Source organism: Astyanax mexicanus, chromosome 3, assembly GCF_023375975.1.
Source record: "Astyanax mexicanus isolate ESR-SI-001 chromosome 3, AstMex3_surface, whole genome shotgun sequence".
Taxonomy (NCBI): Eukaryota; Metazoa; Chordata; class Actinopteri; order Characiformes; family Acestrorhamphidae; genus Astyanax; species Astyanax mexicanus.
In genome coordinates this window covers 21,344,127-21,363,116 of record NC_064410.1, presented here as the reverse complement: position 1 = coordinate 21,363,116, position 18,990 = coordinate 21,344,127, and the positions used below count along the sequence as shown (strand labels likewise).

General features: G+C 37.7%; 1 protein-coding gene across 2 annotated transcripts in view; it reads left to right on the top strand.

Moving 5' to 3' along the window:
- The first annotated feature begins 8,111 nt into the window (after positions 1–8,111).
- Positions 8,112–18,990, top strand: part of arid1ab (AT rich interactive domain 1Ab (SWI-like)) — an 88,290-nt gene continuing 77,411 nt past the window's right edge. Inside the window, exon 1 of one of the 2 annotated variants that reach the window (XM_049476172.1) lies at positions 8,112–9,472. In XM_049476172.1, coding sequence (XP_049332129.1) covers positions 8,510–9,472 — 963 coding nt within the window. In that variant the 5' untranslated portion in view covers positions 8,112–8,509. The remainder of the gene's footprint in view (positions 9,473–18,990) is intronic. The other variant, XM_007253022.4, reaches the window with a different exon arrangement.

Below are 18,990 nucleotides of genomic sequence, written 5' to 3'. Positions count from 1 at the left end.
AATTTCTTAATTCTACAGGTCTGGCAGTAATCAGGCCTGGTTGTAGTTGTAGTGAAATTGAACTCAGCTTTCCAAAAAGTGTGATTAATCTGTACAAGCGTACTAGGTCAAAAGGTATGCACAAATTAATTATTTATTTAATTATTTAAATAATATTTTAACATTTTAAAACAAACTCATTAATGAATTAGTTCATTTTTAAACATTTTAATGATACTGTGTTTTTTTTCCCTTGTGATGTTCTAAACGTCCAAAGAACAGTGGGTCAGAAAAGAACCAAAGCCAGGAAAGGCAAAAATGCACTGAATGTAGGGTGCATTTCTAGGCCTAACACTAGAAGCAAATACTGATATGAAATCAACGAACAATCCTGATCATTTTACACAATTTAGAAATCCTGTCCAGATAAATTTTTCACATCTCATTTTTCTGGGGAAAAAAGTAATATGATCACCCTAATACAAACCCATTAAAATGTAACTATTCTAGTATTAGCAGAGTGGAGGAGTAGTTTTTTGCTTAAAATAATGCTCTTAATTCTGATGCATTTTTCTTTCGCGTCATACGCAATCCACAGGTATTCATTAAACATACACTATAAAAGATTTTTCAGAAAGATTATAAAAATGTGACTGAAGAGTCTTTGAAGTTTTTATTTTAACTATATCGATGCATATCTTCTGAGCATCATTTTAAGGATCAACAGTGTTCCTCTAGAAAACTGAGAGAAAACCTAGGACTAGCTTTATATCAGTAACAGGTAGACGCTCAGACGCTCTCAACAGGTTTTAATGATGTATCGTATCTTTTTAGCACCTTTGCAGTTATTAGTATTTAAGTATGTGTGTAAATCTTAAGATTGGTTTGATTTCAGGCCAGCTTCTCCATGGCTCGGTTCCAAGCTTGTCGTCGCAGCGACCGGGGAGACCCACAGCAGCAGTCTGTGGGCCATGCATCACGGTCAGGCTCGTGGGTATGCGGTGGAGGGGGGGCAAAGTAAACAGTCTTAAATCATCTCACTGCCACAGATGGGGTGTGTCACAGTACCCACGCAGGGGGGTCGAACTGGGAAGACGATCTGAGTGCAGGCCTGGGCTAGGCTGGTTAGAAAGTGTGGGAAATCTATTTTTTTTTAAAGATGATATTGTTGATATTTTACATGTTGTATACTAATGCAGTTGATTTTTTTTTCAAAACTTTCTAAATGTTTAAAAAGTATAAAAATGCCTAAGATGACAAAAGCTTTATTTGGATTTGCTGTTGTATAATCGCCTATTTCATATATAATATTTTAGTCCCACCTGTGTTCACATTGACTTAAATGAGGAAAAATACAGGAGATCCATCATAAGCAGAGAAAATTTACCTATTTTAATATAGATAAAAAAAATTGAATTAAAAAAAAATCTCAATTTTTATTACAGTCAATTTAAAAATATCAAACATAGTTGCATTTGACTGAAAGGTATAGTAAAAAAATGTGCTCTTTAATTTTAGAGATAAAAGAGGCATTATGTGCCCTAACTGTCAAAGCACTCCTCTTGTTTTTAGGAGATCATAAGTAAGATTTCTGGTAATCTTATAGACATTTTTTTAGGTATTTAGTATAGTACAACTTGCTTTGCTCTCTCTGGGTGGGCAGAATGAATCTCCATCTCCCCCCATAATTCAGCATAATGTTACAAGTCCAATTGTTCAAACCAATGACTGTAGAGAAGCTTAAACATGAAGCCACCACAGGTCTAGCCCCCTGTTGGAAGGTTACAATTCAATGTGTAGCTCCACCCATCTCCATATGTTTCAATGAAAGAAAGACATTTCTCCATCTTATTTATCTTCTCTAAACTGCCTTTTTATCTCCAGTGTCAAATTTGATGAGTTTTTCTTTTGCTAATATCGCGTCAAAAATGCGTTTGTCTGCTATATCTGAAGAATTATGGTGGGCTAGAAAAGAGCTTTCTGTTCATTAAATAGAGTAGCTGAGTTGTAGTTGAGTTGTCAGACAACTAGCTAGTTCATCATGCTCATATTGACCATAGTTGAATTAATAGACAATCTGGCTTCACCTATCTGAACCACATTCTAGCCTTCACCATCAGTGTTGGTAATATTATTTTACAAGTGGAGGCCTATTTAGTGGAAAACTATGGAAATTACTGTTTTTTTACAAGAATCATAATGGAGAAAATCATAAACATGAATGTTGCTGTAGCAACGCTGTTTTCTCAATTCTTCTTCTAGTATGTGGCACACAGGTTGTGCATATTTGGCAAAACAGTGTACTATATTTGGCTACTCATTGACAGGATCTGTAGTGTGACTAGTACAATATGTACAAATATGTGTGAAACAGTGCCAACAGGGAATTGGAGCTCCTTTTGTGAATCGTACAATATGTGCAAATGTTATGAATTTCATGCTGTACACTATTAGCTGTGTATGTACAATTTTTAATAGATTTTTATTAAGGAGATTTTGGAGAAAAGGTTTACATAACCATTCTAAACACTAACAACACTACATGTTTTCATTAATTTACATTGATAGACTTTGTGTATTACATACAATAAATTGAAGAATATGGCCTTTTAAGCCCTAAAATGAGGCAAAATGAGAATTATAGCCAGAGCTGAATTCTGTCCACGTATCATTCTGACCAAGAAAAGCCATGTAAATCTGTAAACGTGTGGACGTAGGTGTGTGTGGAGCTCGCTTGACTCATGATTCATCCACTCGGAGTGGAGAGGGCCTGTGGCCAAGCATTTCTGTTGCTACACAACTTGCTTCTCAGAACAAAAAAATAGATTCAGCCTAAGCCAGATTTTTCAAAGGAGACCACCCCACCACAACCCCTACCACCCCACACCCACCCCCACTTTACCAAAGTCAATGGCATTTACTGAGCTCCAGATCTAATGGGCTTTGTGTTGGATTCAACTTAACTCATTCCTCTTTTAAAAGTATGTATATGGTTGTAGGTAAGTTTACAATGCATATTGATAAAATGCCTTCACCATATCCTTATGAGACTCCCCAAACATGTGTAGATGTTTAGATTCCATTTACTGTTTAGTTTACTGTTTAAGAAAGTGTAAATAATGTGGCTGAAAAAAGCAAAAAAAAAAAAAAAAAAAAAAATGTGTTCTACTTCCTGCCTTTCTGTCTGGCTTTCCTTCACATCGTCTAATCCACTGTGTCTAGATGTCTGTATAGAGCTGTCAGTAAATGTAGTGGAGGAAGGACGACCAGACAGCAGACCCTTCCACAGTTCTGATTAACATCCTTTCAGCTTCCCTCAGTCATTTTCAGATTCTCAAAATATGAAAATTGGGTACAAATGGGAGGCAATAAGTTATTTTGTCCACTAAAGTGGACCCTGAATAAAAGCTGTGGTTTGAAAGGGTCAATATTATACAAACATTTCTGTATTTTTATGATAATTAATCTCATTTTACAGAAACAATCTGACTGTAGTCATAAAATATCTGCAAAAATGGATCACTTGACCTCTGGTTGCCATAACATGGAAGCTGTGATTGTTGCCATTTATTAATTACTTACATTAATTAATTATTATTTAAAAAGCTATTTAAAAAGCTCTTTAAGTCATTTAATTCCATGTGTTGTTTGAGCCAAGGGTTACATTACCAGTCTAAAGTGACTCAAATCTGATTTTTTGCTCAATGTGGCTCGATTTGATTCTTCATGGCTATGTAAACGTGCCAAATCTGTTTTTTGAGTCACTTTTATATGTGGTCCTAAATCGGATACATATCCAATCTATGGACATGCAACATGATTAATGTGTCTATTTGCTTTTACGCATTCGTTACATGCTTCTCTCTTGTACCCACACGTGTCTTGGTGCAGCTGTGCAGCTAATGCTGCAAAAACAGCAAAAGCAAACCACCTGGCCTTTTTTCTCCTCCTCGACCTGAGCATGTACTCCAGACCAGCTGTTGGTTCTGCATTTGAGCAAAATATGCTCCACATTTGAGCTGCTAATGCATTTATTTCCCTTCATAAAGCTACGAGTCGTCTCTCAAATATGATGTTTTTTGTTGTTGGTAAAAAAGGCAATTTTTATACACGTATGAATGTGCGCATGTGAGACGTTTCAGGGACAGATTTGTTAACATTGCAAATAGATACAAGTATCTTACATTTGTGAATGTGAACTATTAAGATAGCCAAATCCGATCTGAGCAAAAATTCGGATTTGAGCAATGTGGCTTGAGATCTCTCTGGTGAGAATGTGTAATTACACACAGCATGTGCTAAAATACTTTTAAAACGTGCATTGAGCTGTGATCTGCCAATTTCAGCAAGGACACAAAGCATGCAAAGGGCTGAGTTTGCCATTCTGATATCCCCATGTTTGCAGTCGCTCTTGTATCAGTAGCATTAGCACAGACAAGATTGCTTAGGTAACCAGCAAAAACTGTTGTGGGCCCGAAAACCTACCAGACCACTTTGTTTTAGAATGAATATATATGTCTTTGTAGTGATGGTAGTAGCAGAAGTAGCAGTATTTACAAATACTACTTCTTCAATTTAAAAGGAAAACAACAAGGATTGCTGCCTTCCTATGAACTTTAAACTACGAATTTACTATATGAATTTACATTACTTGCCACTTAATAAAATAAGAAACATTAAATAGGCCTATATGGCTCCTAAAATGTATGACTTATGAGGTTCAGCGAGAGAGAGAGAGAGAGAGAGAGAGAGAGAGAGAGAGAGAGAGAGAGAGCTTTTCTATGTGCACAGCACTCATAGCTCTGAGAAAGTCAGCTGCCTGGCCCCCTCCCACTCATATAAAAAGGGAAACTCACACATACATACACACACATAGTCAGATACACACACGCATAAATATATTAAGCACGGATAGTTTGTGCTGGTGTAAAAGGCTACAGTTTGAGGGGGGAGTGGTTCCTGGCTGAGCAGGCTGGGGTTATTTAGCTAGGGAAGGCAGCAGCAGAGCCTCTGCATTGTGAAGGGAAAAAGAGCTGCTGCTCTCGCGCGCTGTGTGCTTCTCTACTGCCCATCCCCCATGCGCACACACTCTCTCACACACACACACACACACACTAACGCACACACTCTCTCCCATAGCAAAGTTCTGCTGCTTGTGCAAGCACTGAGGCTGCGCTGTGCTGAGCGCGAGAGAGAGGGGAGGGGGTGGCGACTGAGAGAAGCGCGCGAGTGGGAGAGAGAGAGACAGAAAAAGAGAGAGAGAGAGAGAGATGGCTGCTCTCATTTAGCTATTTTACTTCACACCAGCTCTTCCACTGTTTTAACATTAAAAACATATAAAAATCTAACACTCCCTGTTACTCTTTTATACTGAATAAAGCAGAGTTAGCTCTAGCAGTCTTTATTTCTCCTCTAGCAGTCTTTATTTCGCCCCCCCGCCCCCTCGCTTTTTTTTGCACCGCATTTCACTTTTTTTCATTTTCACTTCCTGCTCTCAGTCCATCCCCCATCCTCTTTCCCTTTCTGTCCTCTCTCTCTCTCTCTCTCTCTCTCTCTCTCTCTCTCTCTGAAAAACACACGCGCGCACACAGACTGTAATTTCATGCGTTCCTCTCCACAAATCAAGCTCCATGCTGCTGCTATTAGTCCTCATATTTGCTGTGTGCGCATGCTAACCCACACTTTTATTCTCAACGTGGCTGAGGAGATAAAGAGCAGAGTATATGTAGGCTAGCTCAAACGTGCTGTTAGCAGAGAGAGCAATGACTCGCAAACATAGATTCAGCCTTTTATTCATGTGTTTATTTATTTGATACAGCTCAAAAAACAAAGTTCTTTTTTCCCAGCATTCTCCAACCTCTAAAGAGATTGTCAACAGATTGTAACAGAAGTCAATGGTCCAACATGTGATGATACTAATAATGTACTCCATTTATTAAGGATTGAAATTAATACACTGCCTGGCCAAAAAAAGGTCTCAACTTGGATTTAACTAAGCAAATGATCTGGGATTGCTTCAGTTGGTCAGGTCTAGGTTCAGCAACAGTATGTACTGAAAGAATGAGGTCAGCTGACTACCTGAATAAACTGAATATAGACCAGGTAGTCCAGACCTTAACCTCATTGAGAATTTTTGGGATGTGCTGGAGAAGGCTTTGTGCAGCGGTCAGACCATCATCAATGCAAGACCTAGGCCTGCCACAATTCAGTGATTTTATTTATGTTTTAACTATTTAGGTTATTTAAACAGGCCCATGTGATACAATATGTTACCTTAGAGTTTAATACAATATAATGTTTTCTGATACATGACAATTTGGAACTTAAGAAGCCTTATGCAAACATATGCTTGGGAACAAGAGGATACTCTATGCTACTGTATGCTTCACTTTGATACGGTCTGATACAATATGATACCTTGCAATATTAAATACACAGATACAATATGTTCTGCTCTATTACAACACTTTGTGGTACAAAAACAATAATTTTGTATACAATACAAAAACTGCAAGAGTTTAATGGCATACACTAAGGTACAATACACTATAACACAATACCCTGTGATATGATAATCTGTGATATAATGCGAAATACTATAATACGATATTATATGATACAATATAATAATCTAATATAAAATATGATATACTATTATACAATAGTATACAATATAATGGCTGTGTCTGCACACACTGTTACACAAGACATTGTTTTAGAAGGCAGTGCAGCGATAAAGGTCTGTGTAACTGAATCACAAAGGCAACAATAGACTACGTCCTGATGTTGCCAAGGCATTGACAACTCTCTGCTAGATATGAGCGTTTAGCTGTGTTGTCATTAGCTATTAGCCTGTTCAATGAAATAGAACACTAGGTTACTAAACTCTGATTCAGACATGACTACATGCCCTGCTATCTGATAATCTAATACAGTTTAGCTCAATAAGACACTGTGATGCAGTACAACACTGCTACACCATGATACAACATACATTATACATGATACATGACAAAACACTGCAATATAAATCAATACGCAATGGTATGCTGCGATATAAATTGATACAACACAATACTTTGTGATTTAACTAAAGGATTACTGTAGTAAACGTTTTGTAATCTGATTACTTTTCCTCACATTCAGATTAATTGTATTTTAAGGCAACACATTCCAATAAAAATACATGAACCAATCTGTATATACACCTAATACCAGACAATCTCATGTCCAAATCAAACAAGCATGCTACATTATATAATCCATTTCTGCTGAAACTAACCCATATGTTTAAAATAGTAAAAAAAAAAAAAATTATTGTAAATAACAGTATTTAAAAATAAATACATTTTTGGATGATTTGTAATGGTCTTTTCATAAGGAAATGTTCACTTATCCAGCTGAAATGAACAGGGCATATCACATGATTTTCCATGTTTATATAAAAGGAACTGAATTGGTTTATTGCTATACTTAACTAGCCTGCTGTGTTACAAAAAAGGAGAAAAAAGACCTAATGAACATCATCAGCGTTTTTTCGATTATAAACAAACATGGTAAGAGTAGTGATCCTGGTTATACTTTAATGTAATCTTTGCTTATTATTACCCTATTTTATTAAATATAACTGTTATTAATTAGTTACACAATACAATATGATGCACTGCAACTACCGCACTACAGTTTAATAAAATGTGTTTTGTTTTACCCTCTTTTTTATTATTACACTATTTTTATTACTTACCTTTTTTTTCACTGTAACTGTAATGGATTACAGTTACTGTTTTTTTGTATCCTGATTACGTAATGCTGTTACCTGTATCCTGTATTCTATAACTACCCAACCCTGGCGATTCAACTGTATTTCAATACAATATGATGCACTGCAATACAGTTTGATTAAGTATATATTTTTTAAAAAATTTGTTTTTGTTTTAGCCTCTTTTGTTATTTTTTTTTATTTAGTACTGATTGCATTTACATGATATATCATAGTAATGTTAATGTTTATAAGGTAAGCTATCTGAGCTCAGCTCAGAAGTGTGGTTCACTCCTTTTTTTCTAGCATGTGTAGTGAAACTACGCTGAGCTCAGCCATGTTTCTTCCCCGATCCGGATCCGCGCCTGTGTGGCAGTCCGCTCCGCGTATTCCGGCTGACCGCGCGCATCGGTAAAATGGCTGTGTCTCGCGGAGCCTCGTGCTGGTTTGATCGGTTTCTCGCGCATACTCTCGTTCTGTAAACCGAGGCCCTCATTTTTTACGTTTTGTGTGGGTTAAATTAATTCCTGGGACCTTTATTTATACTGTTAAAGTAACTTTTTGTTGATTTTTTCCCTTCTTTAATCACAAGCTGGAGCGGAACGCGGATCCGGTCCGGAGTGAGGGGGGATGATCCGGGACACGGGGACGCTGCTGTTATAAATAATTGTATTTATGTTGCTGTTCCGAGCTGGATTGTGACCGAGTCGCTTTGTAAAAGAGAGAGCGAGTGTTTGAGGGAGAGAGAAACGGAGGAACGGGGGGGATATCATGGCCGCTCAGGTCGCCACTCTCAACGCAAGCCCGGCCGCCGAGCTTAAAAAAGCGGACCGGGAACCGCAGGAGGACTCGGTGGCGGTACCGGGAGAGAAGCAGCAGCAGGAGGGGAAGGAGCCGCGGGCGGACGGCGGATCTCCGGGACAGAAGGAGCTGCAGGACGGGACCGAGGTGGGAAATGCAGGAGTAGGAGGTGGTGGAGGTGGCGGTGGAGGAGGTGGAGGGGATCCTGAACTAAAGAACGGCAATGGGAATCCATCCAGGGTGAACAATAATAACAATAATAACCAGAATGATGCCGGCGGGCCTGAGGGTAACAACCACCCCGGCATGGTCCACCACCACCCGGGCACTTTCCCTCCACCTCCTTACGGCTACAACCAGCACTACAACCGGGCCCCTTTTCATCAACATGGCGGACAACAAAGCCCTGGCATGGCAGCTGCAGCGCCGGGCAGCATGCTAGAGTCCTACCCGCCCAACTCGCACGACCACAGTTTCTCCAACCACTATAACAGCTACAGCCCGTTCCCGAACCGGACTCCTTATCAGGGCCAGGGCTACGGCATGAGTTCGCCGCGCAGCAACCAGCCAACAGCGGCTGGAGGGCAGCCGGGTAATGTTAAACCTCAGCAGCAGCAACAGCAGCAGCCTGCGGGAGGAACCCCAGGCATGGTGGGCTCCTATAATAACCAGAGGTATAGCATGGGGAACCCTCAGCCAACTTCCACGCCAACTTTAAACCAGCTCCTGACTTCCCCGAGCTCCACACGGGGTTACCAGAACTACCCGCCGAACGACTACAACAACCAGGACGGGCCAGTGAGCAAGGGACCAGGAGACATGGCCAGCAGTAATCAGTATGGTGGTGGGGGCCATCCGGGCTGGCAACAAAGGAGCCATCATCCACCCCCCATGAGCCCGGGAAACACTGGACAGACCCTCAGCAGGAACCAGGTAAGGCTGCTTAGCTTAAAAAGTTTGTTTACTTCCATGCTAACTCAGCTAACCCCTTGGCTAGCAACTTCAGGCTAGTCAACAAACGCTCAGCCCAAGAAAAGCAGTGGAAGCTAGCCAGCTAGCTTAAGCTAGCTTATAGTTAACCTAGTAACGTAGCTACTAGCTAGCTACTCGCACAGGAGAGCGCCATTGTTTCTCTATGGGTCTTCTCTCTAAAATGGCTGCCTCCCGTTTTCCTTCTCACAGTCTAAGTTAGCGAGCTGTATGAGGAGAATTTCTAGCACTAAAAGGCTTGGTAAGATCCCCCGTGTCCACCCCCTGCTCCCTGACCGGGCAGGCTGATTGGGGCAGTACGGAATAGGTGCGAGACGGGCCGTGACTTTGCTGTTTGCCGCTGGAAATTGACAAGTAACGTTAATGCTAATTTTGTGTACTTGAATGCACCAAAAAGGGCTGCGCAAACGTTACAAGGGCTGCTGTGCCCTGTAACTTTCATCACACACACTCCATTTGCCTACAGGGCTGTAGATAGAGTTGTTTTTGAGGACAGGACCGTTTTTAGCGCGTTGTTGTGCACAGATAAGGTCGAATTCGTGATGTTTGATTAACTGCGAGCGTGTTTTGCACGCAGGGCCGTTTCAGAGCTTCGCAAAGCGGCCGGGCAGTCTGCTAAACCGACCACGCGGTTTGATACCCAAATTTGTTTATAAGGCTGTGGAGAGCACAGTCCGACATCTGTTGATCTGAAAAGGGCGTTATTTGTTTGTTTGACTAGCGCCGTGTCTCCGATGTAAATCGAAGTGCACGAGCTCTCAGCCAGCGCCCGGTAAACACGGTGAAGGATTTGAGTAAATGCTGGCTGCTTTGCTTTGGGATTTGAATTATGGAGGTAAAATCCTTCTGTCAAAGCCAGGAGACAGTTGGTCTTAGGTTGACATGCTAGCTGAAATCTGATTGGCTCCCCATCTCCTGCTCTTGGCCATTTATAATTGCATCTAATGTAATGGCGCAAAGAGCCCTGCTGACGGGCTGCTGCTATTGCTGCTGCTGCTGCTGCTGCACTGACACTGTATGTGTGGATCACACGTTAAATCGATGCTAAATATTTTTTGTAGGAAAATTAAATAGCAAAAAAATCTAAAACGGCAATTTCTGTACTGAAAAAATCTCTTACAAAATATTTCTTAAACTATATATATATTAACCTTGTTTGTGTTTGGAATTGAGGCAGCTACTGTGCTTTTTACAGTGTGTATCCATATAAATGAACCTGCTTGTTTAGTTTAAATTAGGCCTGACAATAACAATATTTTGTAGACGATATATTGTCCCAGAAATTATTGCAGTAATCTATATTATTGCCTTTTAAGATTATTTGCGTGTCACTTACATAGAATATAGGTAATAGAAAAGCAAAATAGAAATAAAACTTTCATAATTTTAAGGCCACAAATATGTAATTAACTATAGGTTGGAAAACAAATATATAATAATATAATATATACAAATATAAACACTGTGTGTGGAGTGTTGCAGTTATTGAAGCATTGGTCATTAATTCAATGACTGTCTAAAATACTATGTTCACCATTAGATATACGAATAAACATACAAATAATACAATACAAACATGATTATCAACAATTATTGAGAATGTCCAGTTCTTGTACAATAAGTTGATAATGTAATTATCATAACTGGGAGTGGGCATGGGTATGGTGAAACAAATAATCATAAGGACTCATGCATTAGTAGCAGCATATTCGTGTTTTTATTTCGTTCAATGTTTGCTACTTCTAGTTTTGACATATATTGTGCTGGAAAAATTAAGAGACCACTTTAGTTTCTGAATCAGTTTCTCTGATTTTGCTATTTATAGGTACATGTTTTAGTAAAATAAGCATTGTTGTTTCATTCTATAAACTTCGGGCAACATTTCTCCCAAATTTCAAATAAAAGTATTGTCATTTAGAGCACTTATTTACATAAAATGTTTACATGTTTTTACTGTGTATATATAGATTTTAAGACCACATCAAAACAAGGTTGATTCTACTGATTCAGTGTCAGTAGATGGCACCAGGTATGGCTGTTATTCTCTTTCAGCACCTCCATCCACACACTTACATTTCTGTGCAGGCTTTATCTATAAACGTGGCTGCAGTTCTGATCCAGCAGTACTGTTTACAAGCCACGCTGCTGTCAGCCAAGTGTCACTTTTTACTACTTCTGTTTCCCATTCTCCTCCTCAGCCTGTAACCATGTCTACGCTAATATCCTCCTCATTCCCAGGCCCTAAGTAGAGATTGTGTTACCCTTTTTTCTTATTCTAATGTGTACATAAATCATGTACATGTTTTAACCTGGAATTGTGTGCTTGTTTATGCTGTTTAAGATTTTAGCTTTGTGCACCCTGATGGTGCCTTTTATTTATTCATATTTTTTCTTTTAATGTCTGTCTGTTTAGATACTGCTTTATTGTGTCTGGCGTGGCTTGAGTGTGCAGAGGATTGTTTATTTGTTTATTTTTTTGACACAGATTTGTTAAATTGATCTGCAATTTGTCAGCAATTCTGCAAATAATTCACTCTGCAAATGGACTTGTAAGATATTGAAATGTTGAACTTGCTGTTTTTCTGAGTGCCTGAGTGCCAAAAAACACTTTATTAAACTCGTTAGTTTTTTCTGTATGTAATTCAAGGATCTTCCTTGCTTGATGCATTGTGTTCGCTGTTACTCAGAACAAATTCAAATTAATTTTCTTTCTGAAATTTGTAAGCATGTCTCTTGTGATTAGTGGGTGGGTGTTGAAACCTCTCTTTACCAAATTGATCCAAGAGTGCTTTGTCATTCTTCAGTCTTTTTTTTTTTTTTAGTACATTGGGGTGGAAGTTATTCATTATATAAAGATTATACATTATACAGAATTTCACCGACACTTTATATTCCTAAAATGGTATGTTTTTCGGGAGAAGGAAAAAGTTATTTTATATATATTATTTATATTTCATTCTTATATTTCCATGAGCACAATGTAAATAACGACTGTCAATTTAAAGTAACATAGTTAAAATTGATACAATGTTTTTGCACAGAAGATATTTAACTTTTTTTTTTTTTTTTTATAGCTGGAGGCAAGTGGACTGCAAGCCTAATATAGGACCCTGACCCTGTTTACACCTTGTCACTTTTTGTGTCTTGAGTATTAGTTGCATACAAATGCAGCGGAGACATACATATGTTGTGGACATATTGAACTACAAAAACTCCTCCCAGTACAACTAAAACAACAGTAATATTTGTGGCAAAATAAGTTATTTTATTTTTTAAAATAATGTTTTCAGCCTAATTAACTGGAAACGCATTTGACTACTTGTATGCATGTAGTTCAATTTTAATCAGGACACAATCCAGACACTAGCACATGGAGTGACCAGTTGTGAAAGGCTATTTTTTATATTTTCTAGTGTTTATTATGCCATAAAGCAAACAAATAGAACTCTTGCAGTTCAATTCTTAAATCTTCAGAATGTAATGTAATGAAAAAAAGATTTTACTTTCATGAAAGAAAAGGTAGACATGTGCTTGGTGCCAAATTGTCGCTGACAGTCCCATTGTGGGAGAGTTTTTTTTTTTTTTTTTTTGAAAACTAGGTACACTTAAGAGGCAATTCTGAAATTATTATTCATTTTACAGATCAGTAACCTTTCAAGGCCAAATATGCAAACCTATGTTTAGCCATTTTACCACATACAATATTCTTGCTTTCACAAAATCTAGGTATATATGTGTAAAGATGCATTTTGTGTCTTTCGTGCATCTCCTTTTGGGCATTTCTAACAATGTGAATTTACTTTCTGCTGTAATTTTGCTGTGTTATTTAGCCTTTATCATATGTCTTGCAGAAGGAGCAGAAAAAAAGTTACAGCTAAGTAGGCAAGCTTGGGATGAAACTAAATGACAAGATGAGAAACTAATAAAAGTTCTGTGAGCCAGAACTTAGAATTAGTTACAAACTAGCGAGGCAGTCCCCAGTCATCCAGTGTTGCTGGATTTATTGTTTTTTACTCGTTGCATTAATTCTGTATGCATATGAGATTTGAGCTACTGTTTGTTTATAGCCACAGAGTCAAACTCTGCATCTTATTATTATTATTATAATATATATATATATATATATCTGCTCTTATATTTATATTTTACACTTGCTATGAAGAACTGCTGAGCTATACAGATTAATGCTGTATTCAAGTGGTCTCTGTTTTAATGGGAAATTGGTGCTTTAGAGATTTCCAGCAGATGACATTGAGAGCACAGTTTAAAGTCAACAACTTATTGTCACAATTTTTAATACACATCAGTATTATGTTTCTGCCTTATTGCCCAACTTTAGTATGCATGAGTGTGATACTGATGTACGCCAAATAGGCATTATATGCAGTATGTAAATGCTTTATTTTTTGTGATTGTTTTTATAATGGTCACGGATTTTAGATTTGTAAAAAAAAAAAAAAAAAAAAGCAGCCTTCAACCTCAAATGCAGTTTGGGTGCAAACATAACCTCCTTGTATTTAGTTAAAGAAAAGTGTAAAATATGAAAATCACTACACAAGTTATTTCAAAAGTGTTTGACAGCAAAAATCTATGTTGAGATTTTCTCTGGCAGTAAAGATACACAATTTTAATTATCCTGTTTTGAAAATCTTAAGTCAGCAATTCAATAATTAAAGTAATTTAGTTATTGCATGTACAGACTAGGGATGTGCCATATCCTATCGCACTAATATAGCAAATATTTTTGGTTATTGTGAACAATATTGTACCCTGAAATATCGTATCACCCACCTCTAATCATCACATCAGGGATACATTACACAAAACTACATTTTAGGCTGTTTTTAGCAAAGGAAATATTTACACTCATTTTCCATTATATATCAGATTATATCTGTTCAGTATCATTTACTTTATTTTAGTCCTAAATATATGGAGATATTTGGAGTGCATTATTAGTATCATGACATTCTGGACCATTTAGTTCTGTTACAGTCGAATTAAATTTCTTTATAAAATTTGTAATATCTCAGTTAGGGGTGTGCCATATCGTATGCAATAATACATTTTAATATTCATTTTGTTGCAGTAGTGTATTCTTGAAATAATTATTTAAATTTAGTATTTTGTAATATCACCAAAAGTATCTGTATTGTGAAAATACCATGAAATATTTTCATATATTATTTTAGGGCCCTATTGCCCACCCCAGTACAGAAATTGTTATTATTATTTACGCACCATTATTTATGAATGTAAAGGATCAGCTTGAAAGAGATGAATGTAAAGGTTGGGTAAATATATAAATAATACTGCACAGTGGCTGTAATGTTAATGACTGATTTGCACTGGATCATGATGTCAGTAGCTTGGCATTACATGTTATGTTGGGCAACACTGAGAATGAGGTAAATAAATAGTGAGGGGCATTCCTGTCCTCACTGTGTGTGAGGGGCAGAGGTTCAGCAGGGTTTGGGGTGATTTTTGAAGGTGTGTGTGTGTGTGTGTGTGTGTGTGTGTGTGTGCGCACTCACTGCTGATGCCATAGTGCTGTCTGCACTGCTGAGTAATGATTCTTAACATGCTGCCTCACTCACTGTGTCTCTCTCTGTGTGTGTGTGTGAGTGTGCGCCCGTCTGTCTTTTGAAGGTAGGTAGGGGGTGTTTTTGTGAATGATCTTTGGCTGGCTGGCGGTGACAGCTGTGTGTGTGTGTGTGAGCGTAAGTTGAATGTTTTGAATGTGGGTGACTGGGAGGGTGTGTGTGTGTGTGTACGCACACTCCTAGCAAACGCCTCAAGAGCTGCTGTGACCTGCTTGTTCTCCGTGTGCCACTGATGATGCACACCAGTGATATTGGATTTTTGGGCTAAAGGCGATAACCCATATTGCTGCCTACCTGTAAAACAACTAAAAACTTACATTTTCAATAAGCTTTTAAAAAATGTATTTTAAAAGAAGGGGACAGTATAACTGTATATTAGTATTGTAGAATGGGTTAAAATCTAATTAAATAATAAAAAAAAATAATAATCATGTATAAGGGATGAAAAATTATATCAGAATTAGAACAGTCAGATTTGAATGTGTAAAACTGTTTTTCTGATTATAGTGTGAAGTTGTGCAAGAGTTTGGCATCAATGTGTGAATTTGGGGCAGATTCCGATATTACACATGTATATATGTATATATGCTGATGTTGCTGCTGATATACACATTTTAAACTTACAATATAACTTTAGAAACAAGTGAGACCAATGTATTTACGTTATATTCTAGTTAAAATGAATTGTTTTTCCTGAGATATTAGTTTTTATACTCTATCAGTGTCTGCCAATTGTATTAGTGCAGCCAGCATTAATTTGTCTTTTTCCAACATACGATAAATAAATCAGCAAGTATTAGTTTGAAATATTGGCCAAATCTATGATTTGGTCCAATGCCAGTGTTTTCTTTAAAAAAAATATATAGGGCGCCGAGTGGTCCAGCGGTCTAAAGCGCTGCCACTATGAGCAGGAGGTCGCCGGTTCGAACCCCAGCTCATGCAGCTTTGCCATCAAGCTGCTGGCGTTAGAGGGAGCAAAATTGGCCCTGCTCCCTCTGGGTGGGTAGATGGCGCTCTTTCCCCACATCACTCCTATGGTGATGTCTGCAGCACAGGGCGTCTGTGAGCTGATGTACCGGAGCCGAGCCGCTGTGCTTTCCTCCAAGCGCGCTGGCTGCTCTGCAATGCTGCATCGGCAGCAGCTCGAAAAGAAGCGGTGGCTGATTTCACATGTATCGGAGGAAGCATGTGTTAGTCTTCACCCTCCTGGTGTGTTGAGGTATCACTAGTGATAGGGGGAGTCCTAATGAATGGGTTGGGTAATTGGCCGTGTAAATTGGGGAGAAAATGGGAAAAATTAGAAATAAAATTAAATTATTAAAAAAATATATGTAATGCAGTACTTTTAGAAGAAGCTTTTTAGACCATATATTACTGCATAAATAATTGCTCTAAACCATGTTATTTCTTCCTTTTAATGAGCAATGAACTGTTCATTATTAAGGTTATGGAAAGATTAGAATTACAAAACATTATTACAACTAAATTAAGCATAAATAAAATAAAAAGCTTTGTTTTCAAACAATGTTGACAACACTGGCTTGATTATATTAATAAGCGATCCTTGCTAAGAAAAGCTTAATGTAGAAGTGTTTTTCCAAATATATGATGTATGTTTTTGCTAGGGGTGTGCGCAATAATATTGCCAACATTTTTTTTATATCGTGAACACTATTATACCCTGAAATATCGTACCGTATCACCCACTCCTAATTATCACATCAGGGTATAACTTTTTTTTTGTTTTTGTTTTTAGCAAAAGAAAAAAATCACACTGTTCTCATTTCTTATTATATATCCACTAAAGACAGATTATATCTGTCCAGTGTAATTTATTTTACTTTAAATCTGGATATATGGAGTGCATTATATCATGAGTACCATGACATTCTGAATCATTGACTCCTGTTACAAATAAAAAAAAAGTGTATTTTTTTAATATCTCAGTTAGGGGTGTGCAATATCATATCGTATATCATACCGACAAGAGTATCGTAATGGGAAAATACAAGGAAATATCTTGATATTATTTTTGGGCTAGATCCCCCACCCCTAATGTTTACCTAGTTTATATGTGATTTCTATATTGATTATATCTGCCCTCTGTCTCTCACCATCTTTTGCAACGATTCTGCCGATCCGTGTGTGATGTCTGCTTTTTGATTCCAAAATAAACAGCAGTTGACTGCAGAGGGGAAGAGATATTGTCCCCATGTTGAACATTTAGCAGAAGTAGACTTTATCAGGTATTTTATATGAATCAGAGAACAGGAAACACTAATCTTTTAAAATGGACTTAGTCATATGTAAAGCTTCTGATGTGTCTGACAGTAATGGTGTGCATGTAAATGGAGACTATTTTCCTTACATTTATTTCTCTCTTTTCCAGACTTTTTCAGCTTGGTCTGTGTCATTTAAATTTAAGTAATTAGCTAACAATGTTCATTCATTTAAGCCCTCCCTCCTTCTTTTTTTATTTTACAATATTGCGAGAATGTAGATGTTTAATATCTAAATGTATTATTTTACAAATGTTTCTCAAGTCAGATCAGTTAGGTGTGAAGTGTTTTCAAGCAAGTTTCACTTTGGACTTTTTTTTTTTACTGGTGTTTTTTACTGCATGTGGAAACTTAGAGTTGGATGTATGAACCCTATGATGTTAAGGTGGACTAATTTTTGCTGGTGTGTCCTGCTGGAAAATAAAATCTGCATCTCCATGAAAGTTGTCAACAGAGGCAAGCATGAAGTGCTGTAAGATTTTCTGGAAAAACACTGCACTGACTTTAGACTTGATAACAAACAGTGGATCAACACCAGCAGATAACCTAAATCTCCCAATCATCACTGTGACTAATCATCAGTAAATTTTACATTTCATTTAAAAAATCAAGGGATCAGAGTCTGGAGGAAGAGTTGAGACACACAGTCCAAACTGCTTGAGGTCTATTGTGAAGTTTCCACAATCAGTTATGGTTTGGAGAGACATTTCATCTGCTGGTGTTGATCCACTGTATTACTTTAAGTTATTTTAGATTTTAAAGAGTTTTTATTTATGAGTATATGATCATGGTATTGGTCAAAACCTGATACCAATACCAATCTGAGTATTTATGAAGACTGATAGATTATTGGTGTGCTTGTCCAGCCCAGGAATCGAATCATATGTTGCTACAGGAAGGGTGGTGGTGTTAGCCACTACACTACAACCACCAGGCTGGATGGCTTTAAGTATACACTTGGATTTTACTCACTTATTCAAATTAAAATGGTGACCTTTTATGTGTTCTTTAATGCATTTGCGATGGAGCAGTCATGGGTACAGATTCACAATGTTAGTAGTATAAAGCAAACCATGGCATTCAGTCACATTAGATTAATAATGCGTTTTATTTTTTGGCACGTTTGTGAGAATAAAAATGGACTTTCCAGTTTCTCATTAATGCAGCACTTATTGTCCATTAGCCAATGATCAAGCCCTTTAAAGAATTGGAAAAAATAAGGGTAGTACTGCTTTATGGGCAGTGCATTTTTGACACCTTTTGAGCTATGTACGTTTACAGAATAAGTGTTTCCCTCACAGATCCCCCCCCTCCAGTCTCCCCCGATTGGAGAAATGTCAGATTAAACCTATTCGACTGGGATATTTTGAAATGTGAATGTAATATATTTTCTTTTGACATTTACTTTTTAAATGTAGCAGATTAGCATAGTAATTTCCTTTTCCAAACTTTCAGACCGTGCATCTGTAGATTTCATTTACATGATGTGTGTGTGTGTGTGTGTGTTCTGGGAAAGGGTATTAACCTTTTAAATGGGAGCTGGAGAGAGCTGGATGTGCTGGCAAAGACGACAGAAATT